Raw genomic sequence first — 13,466 nt, forward strand, 5'->3', positions numbered from 1 at the left:
TGGAAGCCTAGGGAGAAAGGCGACCTTCAGGCGCTCCACCTGGCCCCAGGTCCCGCCTTACGGCCGCCGGAGGGAGCAAGGTCCAGGGGAGGCCCCTCCCAAGGAGGGGTCGAGGAGGGAGCTGCAAACCTTCTAGCAAAAGGCGGGGCGGGGTGGAGCCTACCTGAGGCCCTCCTTCCCTCTCTTCCGTCAGCCCCATTCTCGCCCCTGGCCTCGTCGAGAGGGCCTGACAGCCTTCATCGCGAGAACTCGCAGGGCCCTGGGTAGGCGCGGGCGCGCAGGGCGCAGCCGCAGCAACAGCGCCCCCTACACGTGATACAAGTGGCTCATCGCCCGTTGGCGGTTCTCTGGAGCCCGCTCATTGGTCCGAAGCATCCCTCGCCCCACCCCCTGGCCCACCAATGGGCGGAGGCGGGGGTGTGCCGGGAGGCGGGCGGCCGCGGCGCGGGGCTCAGTTCCTCGTGCTCCGCGTTGAGCCTCAGCTGCAGCCGCCGCCGCCGCCGCCACCGCAGCCGCCACCGTCGCGGTCGTCCCTGCCTGGCCCGGCCCCGGGGTGCACCCCGCAAGGTGAGGACGTCCCTCCTCCCCCCACCTCCTGGTTCTGTCCGGCTTGCTGAGATCCCCTTCCGCCCCCGGCCCAGTCCTGAGCAGTGCTGGGATCCCACCCGCAGTGATCGCAGAGCTGGGGAGAGGGGCGCCGCTGTCGGGGCCCAGCTTGGGGGACCCCCCGTGCCTGGGTGGGGTGATATCAGGTCCTCGGGACGCAGGTGACCGTTGGATGGTGGAGCCAGGGATGTTTTCCGCGGGGCGCTGTGGGGGGCACGAGTGTCACAGTGAGGGCGGGGGCGTAATGGGGTCAGTGCCCCCTCCTCCCCACGACCCCGCTGGTGCCACTGTCTTACTGCATGACCTTGGGCGAGTAGCTTCGCAGAGTCTCCAGTGCCTCGGCACCCTCAGGAAGGAGGGCGGTGATGTCTGAGAGAGCGGGCTCCGGAGACTTCCTGCGTCAGCGGATGGTGGGGAGCGCACAGGATTATCTCTGCGGGACAGAGCCGCCGAATCGCACCTCGGGTGGGTGTGATGGAGCAATGTCCAGCTACATTCCCACCACCACCACCACCACCACCATCGAGAAGAATGGGGTGGGAGTGGAGGTGCCACACCCACGGGGATGGCGGCCGGAGAGGATACAGAGCCCTATACCTGCGTTGTTGTTTGGTGGCACGCGGCAGGAGGGATTGGATTTAGGTTCTGGACCAGCGTTCCTTCTAGTGAGTGGGGCCCTGTGGGACTGAGAAGGGAAGTCTCAGCTTACCTTTCCTGTTGAATCTTGGCTTTGGAAGGTGTGGGTAAGGCGTTTCTCTGTTCCATGGAACTGGAGAAGGTTAGGGGGACAACTGTCATGCCCTGGACCCAGTCTGGCCTCTGCTTCTTGGGACCCCTGAGTCACAGGCCCACAGCAGGGCCTGGGTGAGGCATGTAATCTGGAAGCTGGAGGAGTGTGAGCATCCTCTAGCTGAGGGCAAGGTGGAGAGGATGCTGGACAGAACACTTGTTGAGGAGGTGGGAGAGTGGGAGATGGTGGGAGTTTCTTCCCCATCTCACCCTCCTGCACCTCACTGGTTAGGGAGAGAACACACCCATGCTTATCCTTGCACCTTTGGCTTATTGGAGGGAGGAGGAAATGAAGTCACATCAAGGCTGAGTGGATGTGAAGCTGCCGCAACCACACCTGACCTCCAGCCTTGCCTTTCCAGGCCTGTTCTGAGTATATGGGTCCCAGCTGTGTGTCCAGTCCTATGTCAGGTTCTGGGGGTGAGCAGGTCAGTGTGGCCCCATCTCAAGGCCTCAGTGAGCATTATTATTACAGGCCAGCCTCCCACTGTCCATGGGAGGTTGGACAGTGCTGCTTCTAGACTGAGTGCCCAAGACAGGTTGAGCCCCAGAATGGGGACAGAAGAGGAAGAGGCAGGGAAGGTGGAAGGTTGTGGAGTTCTTGGCTCAGAGAAAGTCCTCAGACCAGATTGAGAATGGGGATTGAAGAAGGAATGAGGAATGAGGCATGCCCCAGCCACACAGTAGAGGACAAGCTGACACTAGCCTTGTGATAAGTTGGGGTATGGGGGCTGCTTTTGGAAAGAAGGATGGTGTGAGTTGGGGGGGAGAGGGTGGCAGGTTTGGGAGCTATACTTTGCCATGGACATACTGTCTTTGGCCCTCCTTCCAGTCTAGTGCCTTGGGCCCTAGCATGGAGCAGCTCCAGGCTTGGAGCAGTAGGAATACCTTGTGGGGCAGGAGTCTGGGGTGCTGAGAACTCTGGGTTTCTGTGTGACTGCCCATCTGTCTGCCCACTTGCTATATCCCTGGGGAAGGTAGCCTCAAAGCAGCCTTTCTCTCTGAACCTAAGCAGGACTGAAGCTGGTAGTGCTCTGTCCCCCAGAGGGAAGGTCTCTCAAATTTCCTGAGAACAACTAAGAGCCAAAAAAGCCCCCAAGGCCCTTGTCCTAGTTTTCCAGCTTTTCCCATCTTGTGACTGTCCAGGGTCCCACCCCTGACTTGTTGACAGTCCAACCAAGGGGAGAGGGTACAATATTTTTTGCTGGGAGGAGCGGCACCAAGTTCCTCCCTGTGCATTTTCTAGGATATACATTCTCCACATCTTTGTAGGGCCCTCTGGCTATAGGGGCCAGGGGACTCCCAGCTGTCTGCTCTCTGGCCCTCCCTAGGGGCCTGGCTGCCCTGGGAGCGGGAGAAGGGGAGGACAGGAGGAGGGAAGGGGAGGGAGGCTCCCTTAACCCTTGAGCTGTTTTCCGGAGAAGGCTGAGATCCCTGAGGGCTACTCTGAGGGCCACTCCTGGCTCCTCCAGGATTGACCTGAAGTGCCTCTCTGCGCCAGTGCTGCTGAAATTGCTGTTGCTTTAGAAACCAGGCCTTTGGGGGTTTGCTTTGCAGAGGTGGGGGCCGGGGGAGTTGTCACAGCTTCAGGCACAACTGCACCAAACCCTAGGAGGAAGAGGCCACTGCTTATTCCTGTGTTACAGATTAGGAAACCGAGGGACAGAGAAGTGAAATAACTTACCCATATAGCCAGCAAGGTCAGAGCCTGAATTTGAACTAGAACTGCTGCCTCTTGGGGGCCGTATGGCTTGGGCCACAGTGGAGACTTGGCTGGCACAGAAGGAGGCGGAGGCAGGGCTGGGCTTGGGGTTGCATGGTGGCCTAGCAGTTCTCTGGCTGCGTCAGGGGAGGCCCGATGCCCTCTTTTCCTACTTCTGATGGGGAATTGTGTGTGGGTGAGAGTCTAGCTCCTCAGGGACAGGGACCAGCATGCTCTCTGTTGAGAAAGGACGTTGGATTTTTCCAGCCTCCTTTGGGCCTCTGAAGTCACTTGCCTCCTCCCTCTGTGTTCTCACTGTCAGAGGGTTACAGGAAGCCCTGAGTGTCTGGGCTTTACTCGGTACTGGCACTGCAGGAGATGCGGTCCTGCCCTCAGTGGACTTTGCATCTCAAGGTGGGCACGGGCAGGTAACCGGCTGGCTGAATGGAGCAAGGCTAAGGGAGGGATGCCAGTGGGAGGCCACACACTCTGAGGCAGGAGTTGGCAAAGAGAGTGGGGTGAGGAGTTCCGCTTCCTGAGAGGCTCCGGTAGAGTGGCTGGCCCTGACCACAGCACATCTGCCTGGAGGCCCGGCCAGGGCCTGGACTTGGGCTCCCCTTATGTGGCCGTTCAGTCTAATATATATGTCAGATCCTGTGCCAAGTGCTGGGGACACGGGGCTTGGCAAAAACACAGTCACTGGCCTTGTAAGGTGGGGAAGACAGATATATATCAAATGATCCCAGAAGTGAGAAAGGGGATCCTGTAAAGCAGCGGTCCCCAGCCCTTTTGGCAGCAGGGACCATTTTCATGGAAGACAATTTTTCCACGGACCTGGGGAGGGGGGTTTCAGGATGATCCAAGCGTATTACATTTATTGTGCACTTTATTTATATTATTAATTACATTGTAACATATAATGAAATAATTATACAGCTCACCGTAGGTTGGGGACCCCTGCTGTAAAGAGTTTCAGGCCTATCCTGGGATTTGGTGGGGAGGGGTGTGCTGGGGCTGAGTCCCTGGCTGACGTTTGTCCCCTGAAGGGGACAGGGGATTGTTCCTGGCTGAGGGATGGAGGGAAGGCAGATAGGGGGCCTTGCACATCCCGGGTCAGCGTGTTTTGTAAGAAGGACCCCCAGGAGCCTTTGTTCCCCCTGGTTAAGAGTTTTACCTGGGCCTCCAGGAAGTATCCTGGGAGAAGGGAGGACCATGTGGACATTGGCCTATCATTGCCCTATGGCTGCAGAGATGTGGCTGGAGCAGCCTCTGCATAGTAGGAGAAGGGCCTGGCATCCTTGCGCTTGGCCATTTGTCACATGCTCTGAGTCCACAGCTTCAGGGGGTAGCTGGAGTGGGTGGATTAGAGGGCAGGCTGCTCTCTAAGGCCAAGCTCCCTGGGACAAACTGAGCATTTCAGGGCTGAGATGACTAACCACATTCACCTGGCCAGAGGTGAGTGGGGCATAGTTCCCCTCCCTGTACCCTGGGCTGGGGCCTGGAACTCACCTCCAGGGAGGTGCTGGGGCCTGGGGCTCTTCTTGCCCTGGCCACTCCTGCATTCCAGAGGCCAAGCCTTGCCCTGCTGGCATCTCCCTAGGCCTCCTCATACTGGGACTCCTGGTACCCAAGCTGCAGACACCCTGCCCATGAGGCAGGGCTTGGGCTTGGGTAGATTTCTTAGAAGTAGGAAGGGAGGTGAGGCCACACCTGCTCCCAGGGCAGCTCGGCACCCAAGGGACCTCGAGGTCATGTCCTCACAGGCCCAGCCCGAGACTATGAGGCCATTTTGTGGTTTCTCTTCAGTCCCTGGACTGACTAGCCAGGGTCACTCATGGGTCACTCATCTCTAAATACTTGAATGTGTTTCTCTGAAAAAAGAAGTACATTGTTCTCTACATAATATAATTCCACTGTCTCACCTAACAAAATCTACTCATTTCCTCGTGTCATCTCATATCCAGGCCATTCACATTTCCCAATTATCTCCCAATGTTTGTTCATTTAATTAATGTGTTTTTCTTTTTCTTCAAAGGCCAACTCAGCTTCAGACCCCAAATGTCTTTTTTATAATTAGATAGAAACCTCCTCCCCTATTGACTTTTCTTCTTGCAGCTGATATGGTGAAAAATCCAGGTCATTTGTCCTGAAGATTCTCCTGCCTTCTTCATCTCTTAAGCATGTTAATTTAGAACAGGGGTTGGCAAACTTTTCTGTGAAGGGCCAGATAGACTCTGCAGGCTGTGCGGTCTCTGTCACAACTGCCTGAAGTAGCCTTGTTTCAGTGCAAAGGCAGTCATGAACAACATGTAAACGAACGCGTGTGGTTGTGTTCTAGTAGAATTTCATTTATAAAAAACTGGTGGCAACCCTACCATCAGCTGAGTAAGCAGCTATAGTTTGTGGCTTCCCTGTCTAGAACAATCTCCCTTCCTTTTTTTTTTTTCTTTTTTTAAATTCTTGCAGTTCAGAAAAAAAAAACAAAAACCAAAAACAGGTCAGTCGTCCTGTAGAATATCTTGTCTTCTGGGTTTGTCTCATCACTTTGTCGTGGAGTCATTTAATTTGCTCCACTGTCCTCTGTGTCTTCAGTACATGAGAAGTTGGAGCTAGAGGCTCGTTTAGATCCAGGTTAAACATTTTTGGCAGAAAGTCCTCGTCACTGATGCTGTGACTTCGAGCTGCCTCCTATCAGGAGGCATCAGTGTGTCAGGTTGTCCCACAGGGAGTGAGGGGAGATGGACCAGTGTGTGACTGGGTGAGGTCACATCCCTCCACTGCAAACCTGCGTCATTTCCCCGTTAGAATAACACAAGGTCATCTGTCGAAGGCACTCGGGCCTCTGTGAGCATATATGTGCCATCCACCTTCCCTTGGTGTTTAGCAGCCACTGGCTCTTTTTGCCTCCGGCATTTGTTTCTTTTTCTTTTTTTTTTTTTTTTTTTTGAGACAGAGTCTCACTTTGTTGCCCACGTTAGAGTGAGTGCCATGGCGTTAGCCTAGCTCACAGCAACCTCAAACTCCTGGGCTCAAGTAATCCTCCTGCCTCAGCCTCCCAAGTAGCTGGGACTACAGGCATGCGCCACCATGTCCGGCTAATTTTTTTCTATATATTATAGTTGGCCAATTAATTTCTTTCTATTTATAGTAGAGACGGGGTCTCACTCTCGATCAGGCTGGTTTCGAACTTCTGACCTTGAGCAATCCGCCCGCCTCTGTCTCCCAGAGAGCTGGGATTACAGGCATGACCCACCTCGCCTGGCCAGGCATTTGTTTCTTTTGGGGTTGCAGAATGACTTAGCATTTGGCCATTCCTTTGTTATTTATTAGCAAGAATTCTTCTGGAAAGAGGAGCTTGCAGTCAACCACCAGGGCAATTTGCTTCGGAGAAAGGCCAAGAGACAGGTTGAATTACTTCTCTTTAGTCGCCAATTTTCAAAGGAAAGAGTTAGGGCATCGCTACTGTCAGTGGTGACAAATGAGGGTTTGGGTTTGTTTTGCTTTCTCCTTTTTTATTAATCTCTGTGAATGCTCCTCTTTCGTGTGTTCCATCTGCCTCTATTAGTTGCTCTCATTCTTCTTGATACAGCTTGGGTCCCAGTAGCTGGGAGCAGCTTTGAGACTCAGGCCAGGGTCTGAATGGTGGGTTCAAATGGGAGCACACCCTGTCCCTGGGCAGCTGTTCTGTATATGGCCCTGACGGATCACCAGGAGGGAGAGCTCCAAGGACGTGTTTATTTCGTGTCCCCATTCCTGCCCACCACCATGCACACTGTCAACTCTGCCCTGTACCCTAATGCTTGGGTGTGTGACCTAAATAATGTGGCCTCCAGGCCCAGCCTTTGGGGTCAGCACCACCAGAACTGGCCCCTGGAAAGTAACAATAAAGTCCCCTTCCTTTCCAGGGTACCTTCCTGCCAGCACCAGGTGGGCTGGGCAGAAGAGTCCTTTGGCACCTGGAAGCTGTAGCTTAGCACATGCTGGCAGGGCCCTGGGTTGATGGGGTATCAGGCAAGGGTGGGGCTCTTGGTGAATGTGGAAGGTGGGTGGAGAATAGGGCAGAAGCCCTGGTGCTGGTGGATGCAGGCACACTTGGGCTGCTGGGAGCACAGGGATTTGGGTCCTTCCTAAAGAGAGCTCCTCTGCTCTCCCCCAGCCATGGGCCCATGGGTGACCCTGACCCCTGCTTTCCCCACCCACCCATCCTTTAGGCTCCTGCTGGTGTCCCTGGAACATGGGAGGCTGCTGAGCTTGAGTGGCGGTGTCCAGCAGGAGCTGCGTGTCTCACCCTGTGGCAGGGAGGGCGTCCATGGCTGCAGCCAACAAGGGTAAGTGCTTTCCTGGCCGGTGGGGTTTGCACGAGCTCTTCCAGCTGACCCTGGTAAGGAGGGCCATCGTTGCAGGTGGGACCTGCATTGGCTGTGTGTGTGTGTGTGTGTGTGTGTGTGTCTGAATGGGATTCAGAATATGCCAGTGTTTGTGCCAGGTTCTGGGGACCCCTGCTAGCTCTTTGGCATGCTGGTCTGTGGATGTGTGTGCTCTCATGTCCCGGTGGTCCAGCCCCCCTGTTCCACTGTGGGGGTCAGGGGGCATGAGGGGCTTGTGGTGAGCACCGAGACTGGGGAGGTCAGCAGGGCCACAGCATGCTGTGGAAGGGAACTTGGATTTCTTTCAGAGTCCAGAAGCGCTAATGGAGGGTCTTCGGCAAGGGAGACCGGTAAGATTTGAGGGTCAGGTCTGAGGGGCTAAGCCAAGGTTGTGGATGTCCTTTGCTACATGCCGTGGAGCCCAGTCCTAGGCTGGCCCAAGCCCTCCCACCAAAAGGACTCTTGGAAGGGATCTTGGGAGCCTTCGGGCTGGGGGTCAGAGAGGACCAGGGTCATGCTCTTGGCCTCCCCCAGCCCGAGTGTCCTTCCAAGCTAGGCCCTCAGACTGGTTCTCCGCCACCCTGCTTGTCTCAACCGTCTGCCCTTGCTGGCCCTGGAGAAGCTGACCCTGCTCAGGGACAGCCCAAGGCCTTGATGGTGGGCTGAGCAGTTTCAGCGTAGGGTGGCATCTAGAGGCCCCCTGGGTTCCTCCTTCTTACCTGCCAATGAGCACTGGGGTTCAGTGGTAGCCGTGGCCTCTCCTAGGTGGGCTTAGTGTGTTTTGTGACCCTCTCTTTTCCTCCCACCCCAAGCAGGTTTCCTAGAGCCCATTCCTGTCCCTGTCCCCACAGGGGTTGTCAGAAGGGCAGGCAGGGGCCTCATGGGGGAGGGCACTGGGCAGGGCATCCAGAGGCCTGTGCTGAGCCCTGCACTGCCCAGCCTCTCAGTGAGAGTCTGGAGGATTGTCCCTTCCTATCTCTGGCACTGACCTCATCTTCCAAGTGAGGGGTCATATTAGCTGATCCCTGAGTCCCCCCACGTCACTGTCGGAGGGGCATTTCTGTGGGAAGACCAGGCAGGTAGGGGCAGGGTGGGGGCCTCAAGCCTCACAATCCCGTGTCCTCGTAGCCTGAAAGGAGCCCAGCCAGTGGGTGCTGGGTGGTATCAAGGGCAGTCTTAGAGGTGGGGAGGGGACGAGGTGGAGTGGTTTCTTGGGGGGAGGGGAAGCTAGCAGCCCCTGGATCCCTCTCCCACTCTTCCTAGGCAACAAGCCCAGAGTCCGGAGTATCCGCTTTGCGGCAGGCCACGATGCAGAAGGCTCCCAGAGCCATGTCCACTTTGATGAGAAGCTACATGACTCAGTGGTCATGGTCACCCAGGAGGGCGACAGCAGCTTTCTGGTCAAGGTACATGCACACCTTCCCCATTGCCAGCCTCACTCCCTGTCTCCCTCGTCTACCTCCTCCCTGGCTCTGACAGCTTCCTGGGCCTACCTGTCCCCTCTCTTCTCAGCTGGGCTCACGTGTTTGCCCCTCCCTGAGCCTTGGTTTCCCCATCTGTAAAATGGAAAGTGGTGAGATTTCAATAAAATGAGTACGTTTAGAATGTCACTTGAATCAAGGTGAGCAGAGCCATTGTCATCATCAGCCTCATCCAGACAGTGGCAGTGGAAGGTGGTTGTCAAGGCCGTGGTGCCACAGGCCTGGGTTCAGGTGTAAGCCAGCCATTCTGGCTCTGTGACCTGAGGGAGGCCACCTCGGTTTCTCTCCTTTCAAGTGGAGACAGTTTACACCCTACAGAGTTGGTGTGAGAATGGAAGAATGTATATATATGATATAGGTGTGAAGCTAATTATGGCAATAACAAGCTGTGACTTTTTCTACCCTTTTTTTGCCAAATCTCTGGCTGATTTAGGCTTTTTGTGGTAGTATTTATCATCCCCATTTTCTGCTTGGTGGAGCATCCACTTCTCCTGGTGGCCACAGCTCACACCCCCTCCAGCATGCTCCTCCCACTGCTGGGATGCTGGGATCCCACATCCACTTGGAAAAGAGCAAGAGAGTGTCTAGAGGGGCTGGACTGGGGAGAACAGGAATTGAGGCCTTCAACTGGGTCAATAAGCCAAGGGTCCAGAGTTGAGCAGATGTGCCTTTGGGGGTGTGGGGAGTAGAGGTCTGGTCCTTGGAGATGGCCTTGAGGAGGGGCCTGCTGCCCTGCTCAGAAAAGGGCCCAGGTTTGTATCTATTTCTCCAGCACAGAAATCCTCACTCTTTCTCCTTCAGCTGACAGCTTCCCCAAGGGAACAGAGTTTAAACAGAATGAACCAAAACTTTTAAAAATAGCTCCCTTCCCCCACTGCAAAACCCACACATGTTTATTAGATAAAATTTGGAAGATAGGGAAAACTGCAAAGAAATTTAAAACTATCACAGAGTCATACTATCCAGAAATAACCATGGTTAATACTCTGATGTGTGTCATTCCAGCTTTTATTAAAGCTTTCCAAAACAAAAACTGGTATCACTGTGTACACGCGGTTTTTTGTTTGCTTCTGTTGTGAACTGTCTCCTCATGTGTTAGTAAATAATTTTCCATGAGATTTTACAACTGCTTGGTATTCCATTATATGTGTCATCACTGATTTAGCTAGTTCCCTATTCCTGGGTGTTACGGTTATTTCTGGTTTCCACTGTTATAAATAAGGTAGAGATGAGTATTTTTTTTTTTTTTTTTTTTTTGCACTTCTCTGAGTACTTCCTCTGGAAAATCCTGCAAGTGGTCCAGCTGGGCCACAGGGTCAGGTGATAGGTCCAGCCAGAAAGCCTTCTTGAGAGGTGTACCCTCTATCAGCAGAGTGTGAAGGGGTCACATGGATTGAGTTTATGTGGTGATGTCAGTCTGGTCCACTGAAAGGCTAAAATTCTGTGCAGTCAGTTCCACTGGTCCCCACAGGTGGCCATCAAGCCCCAGTAACCATGAGCTGGAGTCTGTGCACATGCAACCTGCGGGTGTAGCATGCACCCTGCGCCTGCTGGACTGCACTCCCATCAGCCACCCTGCTCAGCAGCCACCCTGGCTTATGACCCTTCACACCCCTGGAGTTTCCAAGAATGGCATCTGTCCCAGAGGGCACTGGTTGCCAAGCACTGTGTATGAATAGCAGAAATTGCTTGGGTCATGAGTAGGTAGGTGTAGGCTCAGCGAGCCTTTGAGTGGGCAGGCAGGCACCCGTGGTCAGGTGCCTGCAGGGCAGGGAGGAGCCCCAGGTCAATGGTGCCAGGCCTATGGGCCAGCTCTGGGCTGACGTAGCTGGTCTAGTGTCCATTGATCTAATTCTGTCCCATCCCTCATCCCGTGCTATGCTGCCTGGTGTCTCCATATGAGTGACTAGGGATCAGCGTCCCTGACCCTGGGCAGCTGGCTCTGGGCAGGTACTGGTAGTGGTGGGGGCAGGTGGGTGGCCTGTGTTGTGGGACTTTGAGCCTCCCCTTTAAGTGGCCTGTGCTTTGCTGTCTAGCACGCATGGCAGAAGTGGCCAAGAGATCTAGAGAGGACTTTATCTTGGCCACGCTATGTGTCCTCTGACCAGTCATTTCCTGGCTTCTATTTTCTCATCTAATAAAATAGACCACTGAGGACAGTGGGGCCGTGAGCCGGATGCTGAGGAACGTGCTGACCGAGCTGTGGGGATGAGGTCCTCTAGGGAAGGGGCTCTGTTAAAGGCCCTGGGGCCATCAGGCTGGGGTGTGGACCAGCTGGAGTGATGGAGGGAATGAGGTTTCCTGGGCTTCTCAGGGAAGCAGGTGCTGGGCTCACAAGGATCATAGGTGGCAGGACTGGGTGGGCCCTGGGGGAAGCAGTAAGTGAAGGTGCCTTCCTCCCCCTCTCCTGCTGCAGGTCGGCTTCCTGAAGATCCTGCACAGGTATGAGATCACCTTCACTCTGCCTCCAGTGCACAGACTGAGCAAGGATGTCCACGAGGCACCTGTCCCCAGCGTGTACCTCAAGCTCCTCAGCGTTGTGCCCACCTCTGAAGGTGCGCCCCTCCTCCAGCAGGGGCTGGATGTGAGTGGGAGTGAGAACGTGGGGTGCTCCCTTCCCCCTGTCTAGGGTGGAGGGGCAGCTCAGCAAGTCAGGGACATGGAACCTCTTTATGGCAACTTGGCAGGTTCCATGCCCTAGGCCTCACTCCCTGTCGCTGGACAGACATCATGAGCTCACACTGTCAGCCCACGTCTGTCCACTGAGGAACTGGCTTTCTGCCTCCAGCCCTCCCTCCCACCCACCCCTCAAGAAAAACGTGCCGGAGCCGCAGGCACTTTGTGGCTAATTCCTAATACCCACCATTTCCAGGCTGTGGGTTTCAGGCTGCTTCTCCCTCCAGGCTGGCTTCAGGCCCTGCTCCCCCACCCCTAGCCTGCCAGGGACCAGGGTGTCAGTTTTTCCAAACTACAAGTTCAGTTTCATGTCTCCCCCTATGACCTTGGCCTACAGTGGATTGAGTGAGACCCCTCTGGCCTTTGCCTCTGGCCACCTGACCCACTCAAAGCCTGCCCTGCCCCCTTTCCCACCCCATTTCCTCCTCTCCCTGCCTTCCTTTCTGGGGAATCAGTGGGCCCTTGTTTTGGAAGCCTGAATTTGACCCATACTGGGGTGGCTTGGGGGCCAGAGGCACCTGGAGCTCTTTGAAGAATGAGAAGTCTCTGAGTTCTCTGGGCTCCAGAGGGGCCACCCCTGCTCCTTTCTGGGAGAGGCTCAGCATGTCTAGATGTTGGGTGGGATCGGAGGCTGAGGGAGATGCTGAGCGCCTGCCCCTGTCCTCGGGCAGGTTACAGCGTCAAGTGTGAGTACTCTGCGCACAAGGAGGGCGTGCTCAAGGAGGAGATGCTGCTAGCCTGTGAAGGGGGCGCAGGCGCCTGCGTGCGCGTGGTCGTGCAGGCGCGCGTCATGGGTGAGAGCGCAAGGCACGGGCATGGCTGGAGGAGGGAGGTGCAAGCCTGGCCGCGAGGGTTTCTGTCCTTCTGTCCGCTGGGATCCGGGTCTGAAAGAGGGATGGGGTCCCCCTTCCAGCCGATCCCTGAGGGAAGAGGGAGGGGGTCACGTGGATGGGGCAAGGGACGCAGCGTGGAACATCCACTCGCACCCCTGCCTTGCAGACCGGCACCACGGCACACCTATGCTGCTGGACGGTGTCAAGTGCGTGGGCGCGGAGCTGGAATACGACTCTGAGCATAGTGACTGGCACGGCTTCGACTGAGGCGGGCCACCTGTCCGCCTAGGGGCCCCTCAGCCTTAAACCCCGCCTCGTCTCCCCAACATGCTGCGTGATGGTGTGGCTTCCTCGCCCCTCCCCGGGGTGGGTGTGGGGGTGGAGTGTCCAGGGGCCTCCAAGCCAGGGCCTTGCCCACACCTCTCACCTCTGCCTTCATTTGTGCCACCACCCCGCCTCTCCTGCGTCCTCCTCTCCCACTTCCTCCTCTCAGTGTGCCTCAGTCTCCTGCCCCAAGAAATGGATTGAGCCCGCAAGGAGGCTGTCTGAGGAAGGGAGGGGGAGGGGCTGGGTGGGTTCTACCCACTCCCCACCCCAAGCCATAGGGGCTCCAGCCAGGGTCTGGGAGAGGACGGAGCTGGCTCTGTTGTGTCGTCGCCCCCATTACTGCTGCTGCTCTCGCTTCAGCGCCTCTCCTGCCCCTGCCTCTTCCCCACTGCGGTCCCGCGGGGAGTAGGAGAGAGGGGCAGTCACCAACCCCTACCCCTCAGGTCTGTGTTACTTGGTTTTTAAACAACTGGTTGGGATAGAACCCTAAAGAAATAAATGTTCCAGTGGATACTAAAGGCCAGCTGAGTTTTTTTGTTTTCTGGCGTCCGGAGAATGCCCAATCCTTTACAGATGGGTCAAGGAAGGACTTGAGTCAAATTCTTTCAGGAGGCAAGAGCCCTGTGTGGCATTATAGCACTAGCCTCAGAAGAGGTATGCACAGGTGGTGGTGGCATTTTAGGCC

The 13,466-nt window shown here is 55.7% G+C and overlaps 1 protein-coding gene across 3 annotated transcripts; it reads left to right on the forward strand.

Annotated features, from left to right (window-relative positions):
• Nucleotides 1-413: 413 nt before the first annotated feature.
• Nucleotides 414-13,299, forward strand: ADISSP (adipose secreted signaling protein). 3 transcript variants are annotated; one of them, XM_012755207.3, is made up of 7 exons: nt 414-567; nt 7,309-7,425; nt 7,773-7,814; nt 8,728-8,870; nt 11,362-11,500; nt 12,293-12,415; nt 12,621-13,299. In XM_012755207.3, the coding sequence occupies exons 2-7, from the start codon at nt 7,407-7,409 to the stop codon at nt 12,719-12,721; spliced, it is 567 nt and encodes a 188-aa protein (XP_012610661.1). In that variant the 5' UTR covers nt 414-567; nt 7,309-7,406; the 3' UTR covers nt 12,722-13,299. The 3 variants fall into 3 exon arrangements, with proteins under 3 accessions (XP_012610661.1, XP_012610665.1, XP_075867086.1); XM_076010971.1 differs by lacking the exon at nt 414-567 and adding an exon at nt 658-767; XM_012755211.2 differs by lacking the exon at nt 7,773-7,814.
• The last annotated feature ends 167 nt before the right edge of the window (nt 13,300-13,466 follow it).

Source organism: Microcebus murinus, chromosome 16 (genome assembly GCF_040939455.1).
Source record: "Microcebus murinus isolate Inina chromosome 16, M.murinus_Inina_mat1.0, whole genome shotgun sequence".
Taxonomy (NCBI): domain Eukaryota; kingdom Metazoa; phylum Chordata; class Mammalia; order Primates; family Cheirogaleidae; genus Microcebus; species Microcebus murinus.

What these genes read in the sequence shown, in the direction of transcription:
- ADISSP (XM_012755207.3), top strand. An exon ending in GTCTTCGGCAAGGGAGACCG is followed by an intron (nt 7,815 to 8,727) that starts GTAAGATTTGAG and finishes CACTCTTCCTAG; the next exon opens with GCAACAAGCCCAGAGTCCGG. An exon ending in ACAGCAGCTTTCTGGTCAAG is followed by an intron (nt 8,871 to 11,361) that starts GTACATGCACAC and finishes CTCCTGCTGCAG; the next exon opens with GTCGGCTTCCTGAAGATCCT.